At 37.2% G+C, this 26,981-nt stretch overlaps 1 protein-coding gene across 2 annotated transcripts in view; it reads right to left on the bottom strand.

The window, feature by feature from the left end:
- Window positions 1–4,178: 4,178 nt before the first annotated feature.
- GPR63 (G protein-coupled receptor 63) overlaps window positions 4,179–26,981 on the bottom strand; it is a 48,290-nt gene continuing 25,487 nt past the window's right edge. The window contains exon 2 of one of the 2 annotated variants that reach the window (XM_037844595.1): window positions 4,179–5,959. In XM_037844595.1, coding sequence (XP_037700523.1) covers window positions 4,550–5,809 — 1,260 coding nt within the window. In that variant the 5' untranslated portion in view covers window positions 5,810–5,959 and the 3' untranslated portion in view covers window positions 4,179–4,549. The remainder of the gene's footprint in view (window positions 5,960–26,981) is intronic. The other variant, XM_037844596.1, reaches the window with a different exon arrangement.

Here is a 26,981-nt window from a genome sequence, read left to right as displayed (position 1 = left end):
AGGAAGGAAGGAAGGGAGGGAGGGAGGGAGGGAGGAAGGAAGGGGAAAGGAATAGTCCCATTCAGAAATGTTTAAACAATTATTCTCTTTCTTATTGGAAGCTGTTTTTCTGGTTGTAATAAGAATATGCACAAATAACCACAATTTTGAGATTTAAATATTACCGTTCCAAACTCAAGATTCTTTTTTTCCCACACAGGTCAGGGACTATTGTAACATAAATTAATTTTATTTACAAAGGATTAGTAACAATAGATATATTTAAGAAGTTTATTACAATTTACTTGCAATAACAAACATGTGCTTTGACATTTTTTATTATTTTTAAAAAACTGAGTTTTTGATGAAGGCAGTTTAGCAGGACTATGGTTGTGAAAATGAATTTGAATTTAGCAGTCCTTTAAACTTAAACTAAAAGTCATGGTAGAATAAAATGTCAAGCAAGTGAAAATTTGTCTTTCATATATATGTAAGTATTTTTATGTAAGCAAAAACAAAGATCGAGAAAACAAATATGTAGGTCAATAACAGAAATATACAGATTTAAAATGTCATTTTATTTTACTCATGCTTTCATTGAACATAACTGGCATAAGCAGAGCAAAAAGAATTAGATGAATCGTTACATTCTCCACACACACATTTTGGGATGTTACACATAATAGAGACATCTCTCTCTAGGAAAAAAGAAAATATTAGAGTAATTAGACTCCTAAAAGTTATGACTTTCAAATTTTAAGTCATTCTTTTTGCTCTATTATGAAACTAAATGGTTTAGTTTATCAGAATTTTGCCAGTTGAAAGAAGGTAAAGCTAACACTGGCACGATCCAGACCTAATACACTTGGCAGCAAATTAGGCACAATGATACACAGATTTTCCTCTCTTTGTAGATTGACCATGCATTAAGAAATAATGGTACCAACGTGAAACAAGCATTTTAAGTCAAAACAGATAAATTTAAATGGATATATTTACTACAAGGGTATTTTCTGACACATGTCCCAGGGACTACCTGAACCAGAATCAGGGAGAGTATTTAAAACAACAAAAATGTGCATTCCTGGCTCAACCACAGAGACTCTGTATTGGGGACTGTTCTAGTTTGCTAATGCTGCTGGAATGCAAAACACCAAAGATGGATCGGCCTTTATAAAAGGGGGTTTATTTGGTTACACAGTTACAGTCCCCCATAAAGGGCATTTCCTGTCCCAACCCCAGACCTGTGGGTGTAGACCCATTTATAAAGGATCTTGTTAAGATGTTACTTCGGTTAAGGTGTGGCCTAATTGAATTAGGTTGGGCTTTACACCAGATTATGGAGTCCTTTATAGACAAAATAAATTTGGAGAGAGAAGCACGGGAGCAGCCACAAGCTGGAAGTGAAAGGAACCCAGAAGAGAAAGAAGAGGCCTCCATGTGCATTGCCATGTGACAGAAAAGCCAAGGAATCCCAAGGATTGCTGGGCAGCCAGAAAACACCAACTCTGGAAGGAAGCAAGCCTTCTGGCCTCTGAAACCATGAGCCAATAAATTCCTGTTAGTAAGCCAACTCGTTGTATGGTATTTGTTTTAGCAGCCAGGAAACTAAAACACTCTGGGAGCCCAGGAATCTGTATTTATTAACAAGCACCCCTGGGGACATTTACACATATTAAACTTTTAAAATTCACTATTCCCAACTATTTGGAATTTCTTTTGGCTTTTTTTGTTTAACCACAAATATTTCATTATCTGTTTCATGCTTCCTACTTATTAGCCAGGAAAAAAAAAAAATCTGATTACGTCAGTCAGCAGTGACAGTTAGTAGTGGTATTTTTTCCCTCGAGAAAAAGCAGGCAACAAGCAAAGATTCTGCACCTAAAGCATCAAAGGTGCACCATAGTAATTTCTTCAAAGCTTTCAAAATGTATACATAATAAAAATGTTCAAAATGCTTTTGTAAACTGTCATCTGATCAAGATTATCCAGTGTAATAAAAACTGCTGTTGGCATTGTTGCTGGATTCTCAGCAAGGCCCCTCATGGTCTTCTTTCACATCTCAGCAGATAGTCCAGAGCTCTCACCAAAATGATGCACTGCCTACTAAGCAGCACAGAAGTACCTAAGCAATGCTTATAAATAAAGAACAACAAAAAAGCTCGTTTCAGTTTCAATCACAAATGGAGTCTCAAGATCTATCCCCAATATGTAAGATGAATACAAGTTAAGCTGACTTTCCTTAGAGAAAGTCTAATTTCAAATATACAAATTAGTATCTGCTTGAAATTAAGTTTATATTGACAATGGAAAGCATGATACATTTCATTGTGCTTGCTACTAGTATATACAACGGTGTTAAGTCCCTATGGAAAATAACAATTGTACCTGTGAATAATATAAATAAGAAATTAAAGAGGTAGGTGAAACTATCATCTGAAGATGATCCCAAAACAGCAGGCTGATTTATATGCTTGAGTCTCAAAAGAATTCTTGAACCAGACAATGAGTCCCAACTCCATTACAATTGCCTTAAGAGCAAGTTTTTCCTGGTCTTTCATGATGTCACCAATACTCCAAATCCTAACTGCTGATACTGTGACATTCAGTTTTGAGAAACAGTCAATGAAGTAAAACGTAAAGAAGTAATACTGGAGACCAAAGAGTGGTGCTGCAGTCAGCTGGGCTCTTCAAAGATCTATCCTCTTCTATGGAGGAAAGCACATTAGAGCCAGACAGGACCTCAGGGATTCATCTAATCCATCCCTCTGATTTTACCACTAGAGAAAAAGAGGCCCATTTTTCCATTGGCTCACAAAGCACTAAAATTCTGAAAAGATGCTATAAATCTGAAAGGTATTCATGGTGAACTCACCTATTTAGCCTGTGAAGTAGCCAAGAAGCTACACTTTAAGCTCTTATGGCCCTACCTAGTCCATGGCCCCATCCCTGTGGGCTCTTTTACAAAGTGTGCCAGTGGTTACAAAGAGAAGCTGACCAGAGACCCTGGATGCACCGAGGGCAGATAATCAGTAAGAGAAAAATAATTTGAAACCCCAGACCTGCCCTATTAAAACTTGCTCTGGGCTCACACCATGGCTTAACATCCCTTGTTAGAAAGAGCCATATCACTGAGCATATTCCAAACTCCAGCCCTACTTTTCAGGCAAGAGTGCTGTACTGTCCAGCATTTCTGAGCTGTAAGGCCAAGACCTATTTACTGTTGGACTGAACTTCTCAATAATTGTCAGTCACTTGTTTCATGAATCAAAAAGTCACCCTATTTCCTGATAGCCTTATTTACCCCAGACTTTTAAGTTCCACTTTAAAAGGGCTGTGCTGTTGTGAGACATTTTATTTTTTCTATTTTCCAGACCTTCTGAAATGCTTTCATATTTCTTTTGGTAAATAAAAATAATGAAGCTATTTTTATATAAAAAGAAGATTTCAGTTTAAAAAAGTTAAAGGACACACAAACTTCCCTTGACTATGAAATATCAAAACTTGAATGAGGTGTCTGTGCGGCACAGAGAAAGCACACAGTCTCAGGAATCTGACAGATTTTTGGATCCCAGCTCCATCAATCATCGTGGGCAGGATTTTAACTTCTCTGAGACTTGCTTTCTTCGTCTGTAAAAAGGGAAAAAATAATACCTATCTCACAGGATGCTGTGAGAATAAAATGATGCACAATGCTTGGCACATGGTAGGTGTCCAATAAATGCTTGTCCCTTGTCCCCCACTACACTCAGTGAGCATCCTTGAGTGAAAAGAATCACCATGGCCCGCACCAGCCACCTCCTTGCTACATTCCCCTTTTAGATTTGCAAGGGTGCTTTGCAGCCTCATTTTTGCCCTATTGCTCTAAAGAGTTGCTATTGTGCTTAGAAAAATTTCTACATTTTTATGTTCTTTCCATGAAAACTGTACATGCATTTTTTAAAAACTATCTTCCTAAAAATAATAATGCCTATGTTTCCTAAAGCATAATATGTCATGTAGAAAAACAATTCTGAAAAACTTGACTGAATTAGTTTGTACATTATTTGTTAAAGTGCACCAAAGTAAATATTAATGAACTTTAAAATGTCACTGACCCCCTTGGATTATTTTTTTAAGTAAAACTAAATATTTATCTATTGAGATGTATGAGGTTTTGGCTCCAATATGATGGCAAAAAGCAGCAGTTTCTTCCAGGAAAAAAAAAAAAAGGATTCATAAATTCAACTAATACTTTAGCAGCATAAAAATCCTACAATTAGTTCAGTGCAACTGCAGGTTCAAAAAAGCACAATCCTGATTCCTATTACAAAAGTAAAATCAATCAAAAAACAAAATCCATCTTCCTACTCTAAATAAAGGATTTCTCATGAACCCTGGAGGTAACATTTGTGGTCATTTTCCTATTGTGCATCCTTGGTAACAAAATTATAACTGATTACTGTTCTTTTTTCACACACTAATTACCATTCTTCTTTCACACTGCACACACACATTCCAACCCTATAAAAAGAAAATTCAAAGTCGATAAAGAACAACCATCAGCCAAAATGTCAAACAGTCCCAATATTCACACCACCGTCCGATGTTCCCCACACACGTAGACAGCACTGGGGCGTATTCGTCTCTTTGTGTGACCAGGAAGCCGTGGCAAAAACTTGAAGGACTTAGGCATCATGTCCAGGCAGGCATCATGAAATTTCTTAATCCTCCAGTAGTAAATCAGTGGGTTCAAGGCAGACTTGAGGTAGCAGAGCCAGAGTAGCCAGGCGCTAATCTCAAAAAAGTTGTGCTTATAGTAAAAGTGCTGATTGAACGTTGCCACAAGGCTGTAAGTGGTGAATGGGGCCCAGCAGACAATAAAGACCGCAAAGAGGATCAAAATGGTGGTGAAGGCACGTGTTTTAAAGCCCATGTCAATGCTCATCTGGAAGGGTCTCTGTAGACTCATGAGACCCAGTTTGCTGGCCTGGCTGAGGCATATACCCTCAGGGTAGCTATGGATCCTCAGAGCATTGTGCCGAAGGGTGTTGAGTATGCCCATAAATGAATACAGTATCACCAGGAAGGGTATGAAGAAAGAAATGAGAGAAATCAAGATCACATAAGCCTGGTAACCAGGACTGGTTGTGTACCCAAAGACACATTGCGGGGCTCGGGAAGGTATCTGCAGGTCAGGGTTTCCTACAGCCAAAGGAAAAGCTATACAAAAGGAAGTGGCCCAAGAAACAGCAATCAGAACCTTAGCCCTATAGGGATTTAGCTTATCCTGCCTCTGGACTATAATAAGGAACCTGTCAATACTAATAATAAGCAGGATGGCCACGCCCTCTATCACAAACAGCCAGAAAAACATAGCAGATACCCTACAGAAGAATTTCCCAAAAATCCATCTCATAGTAAGAATAGTGACAAGGGCAAAAGGCATGTTCAGCACTGCAAGCAACATGTCTGCAAATGCCAGGCTAGCAAGGAGGATGTTAATTGCAGATCGCATGGCCGCTTTTTGGTAAACCATGAGGCAAACAACCAAGTTCCCAAAAAAAGACACAAACAGAATAAATATCATTATAGCAGAAAGGATGATCTGGAGAGGCAAGTTTAGGCTCTTAAAATCTGCTGGTGTTGAGGGCACAGCTGTGCTATTCACTGTCAAGGAACTCATCCCAGTGGGAGTCATGGTTTCAAAAGTATATCTAAGAAGTGGATCGATGCCAGGATGCTGGAATAGTGGAGGGACTGTAATATTCATGTAGGTATTTTCATACACTACGAACGTCTTGTTGGGTGGCCCAGTATGGGACGCAGTCAACGCTGCCGAGAAGACCATGGTTTTGGAAGGATGGAAGGCGCAGTTAGAGATGCCGGTGTTCTTCAAGCATTTCAACACAGAGCAGCTGTATCATGTTCCACTGATGGGCTGGGAAACACACTCTGGAAAACAGACAAAGAGTTCCATCTTCCAAAGGAGTCCTTTTGCCTGAGAACAAGCCCAAAACACAAAAAGGAAATGAGAAATGAACTTCGCAAGTAACATTTGACCTCTTACCTTTCATCACCAAGGACCAAGTTTTGCTCTTTTTAATCCTTTAAAAATACAAGTCTCTAGCCTGGTCAACCTTAAAATGTTATTTTTTGTTTTGTTTTGTTCATTTTAGTCAATGTTGATGAAAATTTTATAACCTTCACATATAAAGTAAAAGTGAAAAGAATCTCAAAATGTATTTCCATCCCAAAGGTAAAACGTATAAACTTTTTTCTTTTCAGTAGCATTGCGGTCTTTCTGCAGTCACTATTATCTGGTTCCCTTGAGAGGGCTACTTTTTTTTCTAAAGAGCTTTGATGAAGCTGATATCCCATTTTTATATTAACATGAAACTGGTTGGTAAAGAACCCTGAACTTACAGTTTCCTTTTTAACACATGATAATTACAATATTTTAACTCTAACATTCTTCTACTTAAGTAGGTACCAGGTTATTTTCAACGAAAGTCTGAGCTATTTTCCTGACTTTCTTCTTTAACTCTTTTCTTTTCAGAAATTCCACCACCAACCATACTAGAGAGACCATTCAGGAGAGTGAATTACAAGTAAAGTCTTGGTCATATTTTCAAGATTTCTTTCCTTTTCTTTTTCTAAATCCCTCTCTCTCTCTCTTTATTTTTTTAACATATTTTCTCTTCTCTTCTAAGCCCATTCACTTCCATGCTTTCTTTTCTGATATATATATACTTAAATCTCCTCGATATTTTCTCCTTTAAAACCTACCTTAACTTGTGTTATCAAGATTTATAGAAGATGTCAACCAAATAATACAGATGAGGATGCTGAAGGAGACTACTAGAAAAATATTCAGGTATGAAGAATCTTTTCCAGAAAACTTAGAAAGTTATTTAGTTACCTTGCTGCAAAAAGTTTATCACCTTTCTCTTACCCTTACCACCCATTCTTACCAATTTCTGCAACCCTAGAGTTCTCTGGAAGGGGCTTTCCTAATCTACTACTTTACTAATCTACTTTTGTGGTGTGGGTTCTTGCTTCTGTAGGTTTTTATGAAGAAATAACTCCTTTAGTTAGAAAGAACTCTGTGAATTTCTGAGTAGATTCCTTAAATAAATCCTTAAAGATTAGAAAAATTTTAACACCCAGAAGCTTAAAACAAATTTGCAATTTACTCACTATTTTGATGTAGAATTAGTTATTGGTTTTAGGGATAATTGCCAAAAGTTCATGTATTCATTTTTTGGTGTGTGGAGTGGGGACACATCCTATTTTTTGAGATCCAGGATCTGGCACTTTGGGTAAATCTTGAGCTTTCTATCATACTTAACTCTCTCTGCAATCTCCACTCTCTTGTCCAGAGCTACCTTTATGAATAAAGAGAATACTGATTTCTTTGTTCAAAATATCAACTTTCCTACTTGCTCTCACCTTGAGAGCTAAATTTCTTTGTATCTACTGGATTTTAGCTGTCCTCGAGTATTCACTTTAAAATGCAAAGCACTCTTGGATAAAAGGCCACACTATGCCAGTGTATCTCAAACTTCAGTAACCACAAAAGGGTCAAGGTGAATGGGTAGTAGTAGTTAGAAGGCTTTACCCCTTAATCACTATCAGTCTCTTTAAAACTACCCTAAATATCATACAATTAAAAGACTGTGCTTGCTACAAAAATCAGCCTCAATATGTCTACCTCTAGAGAAAAATAATAAATAAACAAATGTACTTTAAAGCTAATATTAGAGCTGTAATTGTGCTTCACCAAGTAAACAAGCATATATCTACCCTGAAGTAATACAAAACATTTAGCTTTCCTGAATATGCTTGAGGGAAGAAAACATAAAATGGAATGGAGCCAAAAACAAAACCATAACTTAAAAGATGTTTTTAGGTTGTCATAGATGCATACATATGGATAATATTTTTTCAGCCATCAAAGACTCCCATTATTACAAAAATTCTAATTGAATTCATTAAATTATTGATTGATCAGATATTTATTTAAGAATCTACTATATGCCAGGCACACTAGATAGACAGTGATAAAAAAAAAAAAATGGTTCCTAGACTTCTGATAAAACAGGACAGACTGACTATAGACATTTCATCCCAAAATCACATTTGAAATGACCATAAAGAGATTGTTTAACAAAATGTTTAAATCCAAAAGGATAAGAGGTAGGACTGAAAGACACATCAGTAGATAAGGGATTTTTACAAAAGCTTTAAAAAAGATCAAAGCAGACAGTGGTATGGCAACTACTTAAAAGAGTAGAATAGAGAACTCTATCCTCAATTCTTCCAGTGGAATATTCTGAGAAAAGGTGAAACGCCCACTCCCCAGAGAGCCTCTAGACTGGGAGATATCAGTTACCCCAGAAAGTGTGGGTTGGGCTGAAAACTGGAAAAATGACTGAAAATCTATATACAGAGCCCCTGGAACATCCCCTTCCCCAGATCTCCTCCTCTCCTCTGAGCAACTACATGAAAGCACACACCCCCATTCCAGTAGCCCAGTTCTGTGGTGCCATGGTACCTGATAGGAACAATCTTGAGAATAACCGTGCAGAGCTGAAAACACGAGGACTAAGTGATGAGTTGTCTGCATATTCAACATGGGAACTATTCTCCTTCTCTGAGCTGTTCCCAGATTGCCTGAGCCAGGTATTTGCTACCCATGCAGAAGACTGAGGGCTAGTCTTTTTCAGTAATTAAACAGGAGAAAGAAAAAAAACCTCTAGATACCAACATTTCACAGTGCCCCAAGAAATATGCCAACTCAGTGCCCAGTCACCTTGTACTGAAGTCCACCCAATGCCAAGACCAGCCCATGCACATAAAGCTTCTAATCAGTTTCTCAATGGCTGTTACATAAAAATGGTCAATTTCCCTAATATATTAAGTCTACAATAGGATTACACAAATGCAATTTTGTAGTTAAATATTAAAGAAAAGAGATGGAATTTATGATATCAGGGAACGTAGGATAATAGACATTATGCCTTTTCCCCAGTATCTATCTGTAGAGAGCTCTTCATTTATTGTACTCCTGGCTCACCAGAATGTAAGTGTTCTCTGGCCTTCTTCCTGCTCTTACTGAGAAGTATAATAACCAAAGCAGTGCTTTTGCATTCTCACAGTAACTACATCAAATGATTATTTCCTCTCAGGATTTCTCATCAAATGCTACTGTGACCTGAAGTTTCTCTGAATTTTAAATAAGATTAAATAAAAGTTGTAAGCTTCTCATTTATATTTCCACAGGAACTGGGACAGTGGCAGCATGATAGTAGTAGATAATTAGTTTAGGTTGGTGATATTTACACAAGGTCTTAATGTTAATTCTCATTTAAAGACTTATTTGGCATTTATTGGAAACTCTTACTACATTTTCCAAGTAAGAAAAACTTAAACTTACATGTGAATATGTGTATATCTGTGTGTTTATGGGCTCCCATATTTATGTATATACATATATACCATATGTATGTACACATGTAAAACTCCTGATACTTTAGTATGTATATGAGTGTATATACATATATATACATACACATATATATATGGCAGAAGTGATTGAATTTATGATTCTCTCTTTGTATACCATATACAGAAACAAGGTCAGGTCTATTAGGTTAATGATATAAGTAGAGAATTTTATGCTTGGATAATGCTGGAATGTCACATTAACTAGGGCTTCAGTGACCGAAAAGGTCAGTGAAGGTCATAATATTCTCTTGGTCTTCTTCACTTAATCTTATCTATCACTATAGTGATTTAGATACTTGCTTTATTCTAAAAAGATTATGTTCTCCTAGAAGGCAAAAACTGATTTGAATAATCTCATAGTCCCCTATGAATATCAGGCTTTATACACAGCCCAATAAATTTTTAGTAAATTAAATTAAATTCATTAACACTATGTTTTGTGAGAGCAGGACATTATTCTTTACTCACTTTAATATTTATTTATATTATATATGCACATAATTTTTAAAATAATCAGGTGAGTTCTAAAATGATATACAATAAAACCCCACCCCTACCCTTCACCACATTATCACTGTTTTTAGAGGTAGCCATTTTCAAAGTACTTATTCTTTTTTGTTTCTAAATAAGATAAAGAAATGGCTATTCCATGACTTTTCAATTTTATAAATTAACTACTGATTTCCTGTTAGAAAAGATGAGGATTTAGCTATCATAGCATCTTCCAGCTTATTTATCCTCCCCTCATACTACCAATATCTTTATTTGAAATTTTTAAATTAGAGCAGAAGTTAATGTTAACATTAATGTATTTATGTAAATATTATTCACTGATAAGCCAAGAGTATAATAGCTTCCCTTGTACAAATTCGAAGTTTCCTAGTATTAATAATTTACTTATCTTTTTATTTTCAATTTTTTTATGTAACTACAAATAATTTTTCTACCTGACCCATCAGATAAATTTTTATACCTTGCAGTATTATATTTTGAAAGGTCAAATTTAGCAACTGTATTTTTATCTTGGAGTCATACCTTTTGTCTTTCTGTCCCACCCTGGACTGCTACTTTCCAGGTTTGTTGCACAGATGCAAGTCTAGAACATCCGTTTACTATCATCCTGGAAATCCTCCTTTCTGCTGTGCTAATTAATTGTTTGTCTTGGTTTAGAACTCTCAGTTGAAAATGATTTTCTCTGAGAAACAGAAGAGAGAGAAGAGATATCACACCTATACTATATTCTTTGCCTGTAATTAGGTTCTTACTATATACCTAGATATATGAATTAGAAAAAGGGAATGGTGGATGCCTTAAATTTCCTAGGCTGCCATAACAAAATATCCCAAACTAGGTGGCTTAAAACAATGGAAATGTATTGTCTCACAGTTCTGAGGCTAGAAATAGGAAATCTCTAGGGGAGAAGCCTTCCTTTCCCTCGTCCTGGCTTCTGCTGTCAATCCTTGGGCTTCAAACCCTACCTCATTAGTCACATGGCATTCTCCCCTGTGCCTGTCTGCATCTGTCCAATTCTCCCCTTTGTATCAGGGCAGCAGTCATACTCATCAAGTCTGGCCTCAACTTAACCAGTAAATATTTTTATTAAAGACCCTATCCCCAAATAAGGTCACATTCAGAGGGCTTGTGGTTAGGACTTGAATATGTCATCTTTTGGGGGACACAATTCAACCCATGACAGCAGACAAAAGAACACACCAGGATAGAGGTAAATATACCCCCAATATACTCCTGAGTTCTGTTATGAGGAAGGTAGAACCAGAAATAAGGAACTGGAAATTTCACTCACAAACAGTCCAAATTTCTACTCCACTATATTTTTAACATAAAAAAACTAAAAGAAAAGCCATCACTTTTATTGGGCAACCTGCTTTACAGTTAAAGAATAGTCTAAAAATAGATTTATATTCCTGTAGAATGTCTACGTTATTTTTCTGGAATCCTTTTTTTCTTTAATTTATTTGTAAATGGAGTAAAAGGAAGCTTTGAAGAAACTAACCAAAAGAGAATATGCAATAATCCAGTAGAATAAATGAGGTAGAGGTGGGGGGAAGAGTTTATTTAAAATTATTTTTATAAAGAGAAAGTCACCCTTATTTCAAAATCTCATTTATTTTCCCTTAAGGTGTATCTGACTTAAAACCTAGAAGCAATAACGCTAAAAGGAAAAAAAATGCTTGTGTGCACATTTTAGATATGAACCATGAGCAGTGTTCTATTTATAACACTGTTCCATTCCTAATATATTTCTAATTCCAACCAGAATATTCACCACAAAAAAAAGAATTTTCTCACTAATGTTCAAAGGAACATTTAGTCCTTCCATGGACATTTTTAAATTAGATTATTAAACATGAGGGTTTGTTTGCATTTGTGTTACTTTCCCCCACAAATACTAAGGAGAATTAAAATGTGTCAACAAGGGCTCTCTTTCAGAGGAGGATACTCTAAGTGACTTCTGATGACAATTAAAACTGAAACTCAAGTGGCAAGAAAGATCAGCGTTTAATAGAACAGTAAATTAATTACAATTAAAAACTAGGAAATAGTATTTTTTAAGTGGCTAATAGAAGATTAACCTTCTGGAACTTTGCTGGAAATGCAAAAAGCAAAAGAGGTGATGGGCCCCCTTGGTGACGAGTTCTGTTCATACTCCCTTTGTTTCCTATTTCTATTTCTTATTCTTTAGCTCACATTCATCAGGCCATTGTTCTGCTGAGAATCCAAATCTTCACCTGCTTGGAAACTCTTTCTGGGGAAAATGAAGACCAATTTAATTTCATCAGCCTTTTTGAAGAGGTCACAGGCACATTACTTATCTGCCATTGACATTTCTCACAATGGTGTTTGACTGCAGATTCAACATGTGGTAGGAAATACCTACTCTTATTAAATAATAAACCCGAAATCTTAGAACAAATCATAAGCCTGTCCAGACCTAAAATTGCTATGGTAAAGCCTGAAAATCACCTTTTATTACAGATATACTCTCTGCATGGAGCAAGGGTGAAAACAAGTTTTGGTTTTGATTTTTTTTCACTTACATGGGCATTCAGATTGAAATTCACGTACCAATTGAAAGCAATATAAAGTAGTCTGATTCTGACAAAAGGTTTAAAAATTTGGTCTGTGGCCTTCTCATGCCACAGGCAATCTCCTCTCCACCTACTCCTGCAATTATTACCTATATGCAGATACCTTGCAAATGTGTTTCTAGGACCTGAACCTTACTTCTGAATTCCAGCCTCATGTACCCAACTGCTTATTTAGCATCTCTACTGTGACATATCAAAGGCACTTCAAACTCAGCTTGTCCAAATTAAACTCATTATTCTCCTCTGCCCCCATCCACACCACCACCCTGCCAAGCTACTCTACCACCAGCATTCCCGTGCTCAGTGGCTATACCACCAACCATCTCATTAGGCAAGGAAGAAACCTCTTTCTCTCTCAGCCATAACTCATTCCATCACCAAGAACTGACAATTTTAACTCCTAAATATTACTCCCATAGACCACGTCTCTCCAACTCCTCTGCCAACATCTTCCTCTCAGAGGAGTTTTTTCTGGGTTATTTACAACTGTATTCCCAACACCTAAAACTGTGCCTGCCATTAGTAGCTGTTCAGTCAATTTGCTAAATGATTAATAGCCACTCCTAACTGTCCACTACCCCATTCCCCTTCACCCTAGTAATTCTCTCTTCCTTCCTATTATACTGCTTGAACAAGCCAACCCCTCCCCATTCTACAGTCTTATTTCAACATGTACTTCTCTCATCAGCAGTCATGCTGCAGTTATCTGTTTTATACCTTTATTCTTACCCACCCCCCCATCCCATCCTGACTAGCGAGTGAACTCCAAGAAAGCACAGACAAGACACTTTTTTGCTCAGCACTGTATTCTTAAATCCAGTTCTGGGTCTGGCATAAAGTATAAATTCAACAAAAAGCTACTGAGTCATTAACTTAAAAAAATTCTATCACATTCATAATCCAATGTTTCCTTCTTTTATTTCGTTTATAAAGCCTTTAAGAGTTACAGCATTGGCTTTAAAAATGCTAATTTTCTCATCAGCTATTGGTCTTTGATAGATACTTCTATATCTAAATATTTGGTGAATTTCGCCTATGTGGGAATCAAGCTGCAAAGAATAGCATATAAATACCCAAGGAACAAATGAAATCAAGTAACTAGTGGGATCCAACCCTCCGGGCAGTATTCTGTCCTCTAAGTAATGAGCCAAAGAGTAAACAGAGAAATACAATTACATCAAACCCACAGCCTAGAAATGACCTAAATAGAGGCATCAGGTTCATGGAAACTAGAGCGATATGGATATAAGATTAAAACCCAACTAGTAATAAAATAAAACTATATAATAGCAATCAGAACATTATAAAACTCTTACAGACTGGAAATGGAAATCAGGAAAAGAGAACAGGGTTGAGAGAAGTTGGAAAAATTCATTGTATGCTATTTCTTTGTCTCCTCATATTCACTCAGCCCCAAGTGCCCCCTGGGTTTCCATAAGTCCCCTCAGGTGCTTGCCTAAGTCTGACCCCACAGAACCCACAAAGGTTCTGGCTCCTCCAACCACTTTTTTTTTTTTTTAATAATAAATTTTATTTTAAAATAAGTTCAATCTTACAGGAACAGTTGTAAAAACAGTACAAACCCCATACATAGAACTCCATCATACCCCAACCCCCTCCCCCAATATGCCGATCCATCACCTTTAAGATACTGTCACACCACTGTCTCTTTCTTTCTCTCCCTCTCTCCCTCCCTCCCTCCCTCGTTAACACCCATCATCTATTGCTCTGTCCTCTGGACATATGAGAGCAAGCTGCACTTATCTTTGAACAAACAATATAATTCACATATACCTTTCCCATGGACAAGAACATTATTTTATGCAATCTCATTAAACGCAGCTAAGAAGCTCAAGAAATTCAACATTGATATAAAGCTTACATTCCATATTCCCTTCTTTTTTTTTCCTTGTGTCCCATCTGTGTCCCTTTGAGCCTCCTCTCCTCCGACCTCAGATCCCATCCAGGATCATCCTTTGCATTTAATTGTCATCTATTTAGACTGTCTTATTTTTTTTTTTCATTGTGGAAAGATATATATAGCCTAAATCTTCCTATTCCACCCCTCCCTAGCATTCCCTTAGTGGGATTAATCACATTTAGAATGTTGCAATGCTATCACCTTCCAACCATCCATTTCTAGAAGTTTTCCTTCACCCCAAACAAAAACCCTACTCTCATTTCTTAACTCCCTATTGCCCCTTCCCCCACTTCTTGGAACCCCTACTCTACTTTTCATCTCTTTGGTCATATTCTCTGATACTTTCTTTGTGTTTACCATGGGGCTTAAATTTAACATCTTAAATCTATTATAGTCTTGTTTTTCTTTGATACCAACTTAACTTGAATAGGACATGTAAACTGTGTTCCTATACTCCTCCATTCCCCCACCTTTATGTAGTTCTTGTCAAGAATTACATATTTTACATTGAGTCCAAAACCACCGATTTATCATTACAGTTTATGTATTTTAGATCCTGTAGGAAGTAAATATTGGAGTTATAAATCAACAATACAGTAGTATTGGTCTTTATATTTACCATGTGATCTTTACTGGAAATCTTTATTTCTTCATGTGGTTTCAGTCAATTGTTTAGTGTCCCTTCCTTTCAGCCTGCTTAGGACTGATCTACTGGTGATGAAGTCCCTCAGCTTTTGATTATCTGGGAATGTTTTCATCTCCCCCTCATTTTTATCCTTCAGGTGTTTGTGAATTCTCCAAGTCTCTGATGGTTATTGACTTCTATTTGTATTCCACTGTGGTCAGAGAATGTGCTTTGAACAAATTCATTTTTTTATTTTTTATTTTATTGAGGCTTGTTTTTACGTCCCCGCATACAGTCCATTCTGGAGAAAGATCCGTGATCACTAGTGAAGAACATGTGTCCCAGTGACCTGAGATGTAATATTCCATGTATGTCTATTAAAAGTCTCTATATCTCTCTTTCATTTCTTTGTTTCTCTGTCGGTAGGGCTTGCTTTAGTATCTGAAGTAGGGCAGGTCTTTTATTAGCAAACTCTCTCAGCATTTGTCTGTCTGTGAAAAATTTAAGCTCTCCCTCAAATTTGAAGGAGAGTTTTGCTGGATAAAGTATTCTTGGTTGGAAATTTTTCTCTCTCAGAATTTTAAATATGTCATGCCACTGCCTTCTCGCCTCCATGGTGGCCACTGAGTAGTCATTACTTAGTCTTATGTTGTTTCCTTTGTATGTGGTGAATTGCTTTTCTCTTGCTGCTTTCAGAACTTGCTCCTTCTCTACAGTATTTGACAGTCTGATCAGAATATGTCTTGGAGTGGGTTTGTTTGAATTTATTCTATTTGGAGTTCGCTGGGCATTTATGCTTTGTGTATTTATATTGAGTAGAAGGTTTGGAAAGTTTTCCCCAACAATTTCTTTGAATACTCTTTCTAGACCTTTGCCCTTCTCTTCCCCTTCTGGGACACCAATGAGTCTTAAATTTGGACGTTTTATTTTATCTATCATATCCCTGAGATCCATTTCAATTTTTTCAATTTTTTTCCCCATTCTTTCTTTTGTTCTTTCATTTTCTGTTCTGTGCTCCTCGAGGAGGCTGAGTTGTTGGTCAGCTTCCTCTCATCTTTATTATGAGTATCCAGAGTCTTTTTAATTTGGCCTACAGTTTCTTTAATTTCCATAAGATCTTCTATTTTTTTGTTTACTCTTGCAATATCTTCTTTATGCTCTTCTAGGGTCTTCTTTATGTCTTTTATATTCTGTGCCATGCTCTTCTTCAAGTTTTTTATATCCCGTGCCATGCTCTCATTGCCTCTCTGTAGTTCTTTGATTAATTCTGCCAGGAACTGTGTGTCTTCGGATCTTTTGATTTGAGTATTTGGGTTCGGGTTCTCCATGTCGTCTGGTTTTATCATATGCTTTAAGATTTTCTGTTGTTTTTGGCCTCTTGGGATTTGCTTTACTTGATCTTTAATTTGTTAGAATTGCAGCTGGTGACATACACTTTCTCTAACTAACCAGCAGATGGCATCCGTGAGTCACTTATTCCCCTCAAGTCAGTTCTCCCCAACTTTGTGGTGTGTGGGGATCTGATTCTTTTGGGGTCCAATTGGTGCAGTTAATTGGGGTGTGTTGTCGTTGCTGTCTGCCCTCAATGAGGAGCGTGTGCCTGAGCGGTTAGGGAGGAAGGGCAGGTTAATCAAACCTCCCAGGTGTTCCCGGAGATTTAAGGCTGTTCTCTGCCGCTGATACAAAAGTCCTTGGTATTGGTGTAGGCTCCCTGGGATTTCTGAGTTGTTCCCCCCTCCCTGCTGTGCTCTTCCAGGACCTCTGTTGAGGTGGGGAGGGCTGTGCCATGTCACAAGTGAGCGCCGGCCTCCAGGGAAGCCCTGGGCCACCGGGCTGTGTAGGGGCGTTCCCAGCCCGCTTCAAAGATGGTTGAATGGGACGCATTAACGTCCCCCTTTCTGCACAGCTCTGCTCTCCCAGCTCTGGGACAATCAGCTGTGGGTGTATTCAAGGCCACTGTCCACGGCCGATATTGTGTCGTGTGAGCGGTGCTGCGGGGAAGACTCCCTGTCAGGCTGGGTTTCTTGTCCCAGCTCTGTGCTGTGTGTTCAGCCCAGGGCAGGAGTAGCCCCGCCCACTGGCGAGACAGCTGCAAGTCGTGCATCTCCCTTTTGCTCCCCTGGACCCGAGACAATCAGCAGTGGGTGTGGGAAGGGGTATCCTCCACCCCAGACACCGAGGCGTTAGTCCAGACCCCTCCCGTCTTATCTGCAGCTGTTCCCGGGCTTCTTTTTTTTTAAAAAAAAAAAAAAAACGCGAACCCACTGTTCCCCACACTGCAGCGTGGCCGAGGGACTCAGCCGACACACTCACTCCTTTCAGAATGCAGACTCCTGGTTTTACCAAACGCACGTTCCCTGTGGCTTTAGCAGAACTTGTCCGGCTGGTGCTACTCTGGAAGTGGTGTTCTGGGTCCTTTCTGGTTTTTTATCTAGTGTTTTCCATGGAGGTGTTTTTTTCTGTCTCTCCTAGTCGCCATCTTAGGTTCCTCCTCTCCAACCACTTTTCAACTCAGATTCTTGCCACATTGTGGGGCATGGAATCTGCCTTCCCAGAATCTGCCCAGAGTGTCTGCTTAACCCAAACCAAGAATAAGGATCAAATACCCCATGGTGCAAACTTTGTCCTGGGGCAGAGAGCAGATGGAAAGGAGCTGGCAAAGAAATGTCTCTGCCCACCAGACCCATGGAGAAGTCTTTAAAACTTGTCTGGAAGACACCCTCCATGATCAAGTTGTGGCCAGATCAGTGACATGTCACCTTGTATTTGCTTTTCCTCTCTTTCTGCCTCAATTCTCTTTTCCCTCATGCTCGCTGGCCTAGGACAGCACCTCCCAAAATAGACTACTATGTTAGCTCTGCCTCACACTCTAATTTCTAGGAAATTGCAGATAAGAGAGGGGGAAAAAAAACATGGAAAAGAAATACTCATTTAAACTATTAACTGCTACTAATCTTCTGTACCCCAAATGCAGTTAATGGCCTCACAATCCATTTACTCCAACTCAAAACCTGAGAGTCAAACACCATTTCTTCTTGTCCCTCTTCCAGCACACCAAACCAGTCACTCCATCCTGCCAATTTTACCTCCTAAATAGTTCCTAAACTGTTTCCCCTCTGTGACCATTGGCCTTAGTTTAGGTGAGAGTCTCCAAAACGATATCCTTTCCTCAGTCTTGCCCTCCCCTTTAAAGTCCACCCACCAAACGGTAGCCAGATGATTTTTTAAAAAATCATGTCAACACTTCATGGATTCCTATCAACTACAGAAATGATAGTTAATCTGGCTTTTTTCTTTTTCAACACTTGAGGGATCCAACATACCCACAACTGATAAGAACTCAGGGGTCTAGGAGCCTAGAAGGATGATTACCCAAAAAAACGAGTATCAAGACTTCTGAAGGATACATGTATAGTTGGGAAACTCTTCCCTCCTCTCTTCTGGATCAGAATATGCCCACCTATATATTTTTTTCTGACCAGCACCTCTTCTCCCATCATCTGGTAAGGACGGGGCCCCAGTGCCATGGAGATAGCACTGCTCAGCACTCCATCTCTTTGTAGTGATGGGTCTGGGGATGGACCCAAGTGATGCTTGTCTCTCTGCCTAGAAAGCCTTCCACATCTCCCTGTCAGGTCATCCTTAAACTTCCTTTAAGACTGATATCAGACATCATTCTCTCCAGGAAGCCTTCTCCAGCCTGCAACTTGGACTAAGCCCCCTCTCCCTGTGCTCAAGTGCCTCAATGCATACCTCCTTAGCACTGTTGACATTATCTCCCCAGGAGCAAGGCACCTGCTAGGAGGTTTTTATTAGGTCTTTAATCAAGGCTGGTAGGGAGGGAAGACATTTTAAACACAGCCCAGAAATCTGGGATTCCTTTGTATTAAATGCATTCTGTTAAATTTAATTGCCCATCTAGTAATATAGCCATGTCAGTGTGAATCCCTTTCATGAAATAACAGAACTATCTCACAGTTTTCAAGGTTTAAGGATAATTTAAAGAGAGAAAGGAAAAAAAAAAAAAAAAAAAAAACAAAGCAAAAGCTACTAAAAAGAACATTTCCTTTCTTCTAGTCTTCCACTCCCATTTCCCATCTCCCCATGTACATTCCAAATGCTGAGAGCTCTTTAGGATGTTTCAACCTAAATGACCAATATTTAGGAATCTACTTAACTTCATAAGGCATGATTCAGCCATTTTAAGTGTTAATTGTGAAGGCTGTAAAAAAAAAAAAAACAAGAGAAATGCCTATAGTGTAATGTTAAGAAATAAAAGAATGAGATAGAACATTGCATGTATGGTATAATTACAACACTGTTAAACATACACACACAGACTCAAGGGAAATAATCACCCAAATGCTGAAAGTAACATGTTAATAGTGGTTAACAATATGAGATTTTTTTTCACTTTTTTCCTATATTTAAGGGGCTTTTATTACTTTTATAATATGAAAAAATAAAATAAGTTGAAACCCAAAGTATAATTTTGATATATTTGAAAGAAAGCATAATGCCTTGCCTCATTGAAAATCTAATGTAGTAAAACTTCAGTCTATAAGAAGTATTCTTTATAGCTGAGTGACCCAGATAACACTGGGGTTAGTAATTGAACTTCTCTTTTTGATAGACATATTTTGACAGGTACGATTCACTTTCCTAACCTCTTGAATAATGCTGCGATGTGCTTATAGATGCAGATCAGAGGGGTAGGGCACAGGGCTGAAGGATTCAGCTCCATGGGTCTGGTCTGAACTATACATCTTGAGTGCTCCCAAAAGACTGCAGAAAGACAAGTTCTCAACAGTTTGCTTTCCTCAGTAGGACACACAGTTGCTTCTGGAGGTTCTAACCTAAGAGAAAGTGGATAAAATATGCCCTTCCTCACCAGTAAATCAGAAAGCATAGTCAGTACTGATAGTGAAAGTCTAGCAGTAGGGAAGGAGCCATGAAGATACGTAGACTGTCCAAATCTGTGCTCCAGGGAGCAGTGCATTCTCCAGGGACTGCTGAGTGACGTCTCTACTAGGTTTGAATCAGCTGGATTCTGCACTGGCCCAGACTTGTGTAAACACAATAATAGTACCAGTTCTTTAAAATGCTAGCTGCTTTCCAAAATCCATAAAAACTAAATTTTTCACAATGCCCTTTCCTATATTTCTGAAGTGTTTGAATATATATATATATATATATATCAAATATTCAGAAATTGGAGAAATTCAGGGGAAACACAATCAGATAAGAAAAACAACACTGTCTTGTCTATTTGTTCATTGCCTCACCAGTTCCTAGGTCAGGTAAACCCTAAGGAAAAGCAAATACTCTGTAATTCATGTTTTTATGTGAATTGATTCTTTACAAATAATCAAACAATTTCAGGTGGCTATAGGAAATGAATTTTTAAATCAATTATGAAATCTTTTTGCTCCAACTTAAATATATTCTTTCCAGGACTTCGAATAACATCAACATTTATATTAGAATCTCAACTAGACACCAAACTAAGAAACATTTATTTTTAACCCCTAGCTCTATCTATTACTAAAAAGGTCTAGAAGCCATGATATCCCAGAAGTAATAAGCCACCTAGCAACCAGGTCTTGGTTTCTAAACACCATTCACCACTAAAAGGAACCAAGTCTCCTTGGAAAAATGGCCTAATCCATGTCTGGGTCAGGAAAAGTATGATATGAGGCTGATATACTTTGTTCTGCTAAAAAGCAAAAAAGTGCTTAAAAACTAATGGGTACTTGAAAACCTTGTTCTTCTCTAGACGCTTTTAGGATCTTTTCTTTATCTTTAGTGTTCTTAAATTTCATAAGAATTAGTCTGCTTCAAAGTTGTTTTCATCCATTGCGCTGGGTCATCAGAACTTTTCAAACTGAAGAGTCAGAATATGTCCTAGAACACAAGAGGAGCTTCTATTTTTAATTTGATATTTTCAACTCTTTGCTTACTCTAATGTATCCTCTGGAATTCCAAGTATTTGGATGTTAGACCAGCTTGATGGAGCCTGTCTCTTACCCTTCTTTCAAGTATTCTGCTTCTCTTATGGTACTGTGTTCTGGGAGATTTCCTTATAGTCTTCTTTCAAATTTCCCATTGAGTTGTTTTATTTCAGTAGTCAAATGTTTAATTTTCAAGTGTTCTTTCCTTTTTTTTTTTATTGTTTCTATTTTACTGCATCCTTTTCTGATTTTCCAAGTGTCTTTTAAATCTCTCCTAAAGTTTTCTTTTCTTTTATATTCTCTCTTATTCCTTGATTAATCTGTTTCTTCCAGGGACATCTGTTGTTTATTTTGTTCCCACTCTTTCATGACACTTTTTTCTTGACATATATCTAGTGCACATTCTGAATAAGGGACAGGGCAGCTTTTTCTCAATTGTTGCTGTGGGTTTTCTCTTCCATTGGATACTTGCTGGGCTTTTCTGCCAGTCTCTCCTATGATAAGGCAGCTAGCAGGGAGCTCTGTGTGTGGAGAGAGTGGAATTGTCAATTGACAGGCAGTAGGTCTGCAAATAACCAGAAGTGAAGGGCTTTATTTGGGGCACAGTTACTCTTCCTAGCAACCTTAATTCTCCCCCCAGGTAGTTCCTTTAATCTTCTGAGAAAAGAGGTTCTAGTTTTTAACCCTGGTGTAAAATTCTGGGCTACTCTAGTCTACAGGCTAGGGTTGCAGGTGGATGAAAAACCGAGTACAAGTGTGGGGTGCAACTCAGCTATTTCTTCTACCTCCTGCATTCATTGCACTTTGACATCATGATGAATATTTCTTTACTTAAAATAACTATTATGGCCAATGTAAAACAGAATGTGGTGAACTTTTTTTAAAATTCTCAGTCACAAAAAAATTCTTAAAGTTCATACTAAGAAATTACCAAACCACACCATCTATTTTTATTCTTTCTCTTCTTAAAAAACTCCTATAAAATTTGATATGGAGGGAGGATCACTCTGCCATAAAAAGTATATCTTCTTTCTCATTTTATAGACTTGCCATATTCTTGAGTCTTCCCTACAAATTTTTTCCCTTTAAAATGTCTTCTATTCTTTGATTTACCTATGAGCAGTAGCTATGGTTCATTAATATAAGAGTCAACTATGAGATTGACAATATAAGAACATGTGCATGATCTATCAGATATTAAATTCAGATAAAATAAGGCCTTATGTGAAAATTGGCATTACCTGAATTCTGGGATATAAAAAGAAATCATCATAAAAATTCAACTTAAAAGAAGACAACTCTGGTATTATTTATGCTAATTCAAGGCAAAAGAAAAAATAAAACATTTTATGCACAGTGATACTTGATGGTCATTCAGAAAAAAATACATAGACCCATTAACCTCTAACATTGTATCTGACACATACAATATTACATATATGTTATATAATATATATGTATATGTGTATTATATTTATTGCATGGTAGCTTATCAACCAAAGGAGAAAATACATGGTATTTCTCTGTTAGTTGAATCCTAGATGGAAGTATTTTCCTTTTAAGTCACCTTCCTTTTCTTATTGATCTCTTTCCTGACAACAGAGAAATAGTCTCATGAGAACATTTCTCTGCAGATTCCTGTAAGAGTTGGCTAACGGTGAAAATCTCCATGACTCTGATATTCCTATTAATCAACGGCAACCATCTAAATTTGTTCTGGCTTCATAGTTGCCAGTTTTCAACTCAGTAAACTTTATACGTATTTCTCTTACCTGTGGGTCCATCTTTTAACACACAGCAATGCAGCCTCTATTCCCATCTCTGATCTCATTACCTTTATTAATAACAACTGCCAATTAATATTGGCTTTGAATGTTTACTTTTATTTATCAAATTTGTACCTAGTGCTTACACATAAGCCAGACACTATTATTCTGAGTACTTTACTAATATTAACACAACTAACAACTCTAGAAAGTGGGCATCAAAACTCTCCTCATTTAGAGATGACGGAGCTGAAGAACAAAGAATTTAGGTAACTTGCCCAAGATCATACAACTAGTAAGTAGCAGAACTAGGATTAGAACACAGGCAACCTGGGTCCAGAGTCTATGAATCATTATCATATTAGGGGAAAAAACAAAACAAAACAGCAAAAAAGTCTTATTCTAGAATGAGAGAAAGTATTTAAGACATGCAATTATAGCTACCATTTCTTAAACACTCATCATGTGCCAGACCTTAACATATAATATTGCTAATCCTGATGAATCAACCCAAAGGTAGAAATTATTTTCCCCACTTTGAAGATAAGGACACCAAGACTTAGAAGGTGACATGCCTCCTGTCACATAGCTGGTGGGAGATGTGGAATTGGGACCCAGGGCAGCCTGGCTCCAAAGTCCTTGCTCTTTCCCAAATGCCATGCTGCCTATCTCATCATCCTAGAAAAGACAAAGGGATTTTATTCCATTTAATCTGCAATGTTAAAGATGTTGTCCCTAGATCTGGTCCACACCCCTAGTCTAATACCTTGAGGATTTTATTTTTAGGCCAGCCTTCCCCAAAGGCTTCAATTTTTATTGAGAACACCATTCCCTGAGGGCCAAAACCAGCAAGAGAGCAGACACTGTGTTTTATGCAGAGTCGATGAAATTTTTTTAAAAAGTAAAAATAGTGAGGCAGTGTCTAAAACAAAGACATTTCTTTGAGTAAAATTACACTTCCACAATTAAAAAAGCCCAAGCTTGCCTAAAGTGATAGGGAAGATTCCACTATCACCCATCCTTGGATGCTATTTTCATAATACTGACTAAAAATTAAACTATCTGGATGATTTCTTCAAATCCAAACATTTGGTTATAGTTGGATAAACTGTGTGACTAGAGAATGCTTTAGAGTTTTAAAATTTTTCTGTACGTGCATTGGAACTGTGAGGTCAGTCCAAAACTGTCTTACTCTAAATTCCTTCAAGATGCAACTAGTAAGGCTACTATTTAGCATTTACAAGCTGCTTCTAGAAATGAGATTAATTTACTTCATGTAATGAAGGGAAGACATATGGATTCTTCTTTTATATTTGTGGAGCATTATGAAACAGGTGCTGATCTCCAACAAATGTGGCATATCACAAAGGAGAATTTGATCTCACATTGTTGATTTAGAAAGATGTGAGAAAGAAGTAAATGGAATGCCTTATGACCATAAACTTGAGCTGTGCTCCTAAATGAAATATAAATCTGACAAAAAATGACTTTTCATAGTGATTAATCACTGAACACAGCATGACACCCTCAAAAGGCAAAGGAGACTGTCTTCAAGGCCTTCCATCTCCTATTCCTACCTTATTTTTTTTAATTCAATCTGCTTCACATTAACATGGACCTACTATACAGCAAATACCAAAATGAATACAAAAGAAAAGAAGCACAATCCTAGCCTTCAAAACTTGAATCATTATAAAGATCAATAGGAAGGCCAATTGTTTTAAAGTCCATTAAGGTAATAACCCTTTGTCTTCAGATGCATAAATTCTTATTTATTACTTCCGGTAATATTACACAGTTCTTAGAAAGCAATGAAAAATAATGGATATTACAGGTAAATCATAAACAGAAGATGAAAAAAAAAATCATCATTTGAAAGTATTCAGTCTTGCTAGAATAAAACTAAATAAAAATACAATGTTATTTTTTGCCTAGCAAATTTTCAAAGATTTTAAAAGATGAAAATAATTCTAGCAAATGATACTCCACTGATGGAAATGCAGCCTTACCACAATTCTGTATGCTCTATCAACAGCCTTAAAAACATTTCAAGGGACTTCCTCTCCTGGCAGAGACAGGCATGCTTGTGGCAGACTAAGCCTCCCACCAAGAACAACCAGAAAAATAGGATAATTTTTTAAATCTCTTTGAGGGCATCTAAGAACTACCAAAGCAAAGAGGACATGAGGCCAAGAACTCAGAAAGAAGGTAGATATGGAAAGGAGAACTCTGCTTTCTGTGATATTTTTCCCCTGGAGGCATGTGCTAATTATAAAGTCAGTTCAGAGGTTGTCTTAAGCCAGCTCAGATGCTGAGGACCTGAAAAGTGGCAGCTGAAAAACTTAAAAACATCCGAGAAGCTTGAAAACTGAGTGAAAGGGGGAGCTGAGAGGCTGAGAAACTGAGGAGAGCAGAGCCCCTTAACGGTCTCAAAGGGGCTGGAAGCAGACACTGAGGTCCTACTGAAGGGGAAGGGTAGTGGAAGAGGGATGTAAGCATGACTTCAAAAGGACTTCACTCTAGAATAGAGATGGGAAATCAGAGACCGCGTAAAGACCAAAGACTAGATTCCAATTAGCTCCAGTTTAAGTTTCTTTATTTAGTTTCCAAATCAAAAGTATTTCCAAGACACAAACAGAACATAAAAAGCAATAGCTATAAAGGAAAAATTGATAAGCTGTCCAAAGGCATCATTATAGGGAAGAAAAGGCAAGCCAAAAGATGGTATTTGTAATTGTATACTTGACAAAGGACTCATATCCTGAATATATGTTCTTTAAAATGCTCAATAAACTTAAAAGAAAAGGACAGACAACCCAGTTGAAAGATGAGCAAAGAAATCGAACAAGAACTTCACAAATAAAGATATCCAAAAGGCCAAAAAGCAAAAAGCTTTGCATTTGCTGCTTCATTTAATCCTTAGAACAACTGCATGAGGTAAAATGAAGTAAAGATACTCTACCTCATTACTCATCAGGGAAAAGCAAATAAAAACCACAATCAGACACATATCAAGCAGAATGGATAAAACTAAAACGACAGAAAACACCAAGGATTGATAAGGGAATGTGACACAAATGAAACTTTCATACACTTCTAGTCAGAGTGGAAATTGGTAATTCGCCATAGAAGACAGTTTGGCCTTTATTGTAAATTTGAAATTCCACCTACTCTATGACCCAGCAATCGTGCTCCTGGGTGCATACTCAAGAGAAGTGCCCTCTTATGAATACCAAAAATCAAATACAAGTACATTCATTGCAGCACTTGAAATACCTAATTTATAGAGACAAAAAGTAGATTAGTGGTAGCCTGGGATGGGGAGGTTGGAATGTGGAATAACTGTAAATGGGCATAAGTGACCTTATTGGGGGACAAAAATGTTCTAATATTGGATTGTGGTGATGGTTGCACAACTCTGTAAATTTACTAAAAATCACTGAACTTGAAATGAGCAAATTTCATGGCATGTAAAATATACTTCAAAATGGCTGTAAAAAAATTTTATGTGCATGATAGCAATTAGAATCAACCCAAATGTTCAAAACAAGGAAACAGATAAGTTAATTACATGATTTATATAATAAAATGCTGTACAGCCATTAAAATTGTTTTTGAAGAGTATTTCATGATGCAAGAAAATATTTTGCTAGTATGTTGGCAGAATAAAATAAATTACAAAACTGTATATACAGTATGCTCTCCATTGTTTTTAATGTTTTTTTTTAAAGAATTGCAAGAGAATATTAGTAAAATATTAACAGATGTTTCTGACCAATACAATTATGGGTAATACATTTTTTCTCACTTTTTTGTAATTCCTAATTCTTGCTCAAATGCATAGTTCCCTTATATTCAGAAGAATATTTTTTGAAGAGCATTTCTATGCATTATAAATATATATTTTAATATATCCTTTCATTGATCATAAAACATATTCCTTTGAAAAAACAGAAACAATACCTCTACTCCTTAGGAAAGAGGTTAAAGAACCAAAAAGTAAGCATCCCCAAGACTATCTATCGCATCACGCCTACTGTACATGGACAGAAACTAAGACAGTTTTAAAATTTATGACAGGAGTAACTTCTCAAATACACCTTTTCCTTTAGGCAAGGGTTTCTGTTATTATGCAAGAAA

This window comes from Choloepus didactylus, chromosome 7 (genome assembly GCF_015220235.1).
Source record: "Choloepus didactylus isolate mChoDid1 chromosome 7, mChoDid1.pri, whole genome shotgun sequence".
NCBI lineage: Eukaryota > Metazoa > Chordata > Mammalia > Pilosa > Megalonychidae > Choloepus > Choloepus didactylus.
Note: the sequence above shows the minus strand (reverse complement) of the source record. Positions and strands in the feature narration are given on the sequence as shown.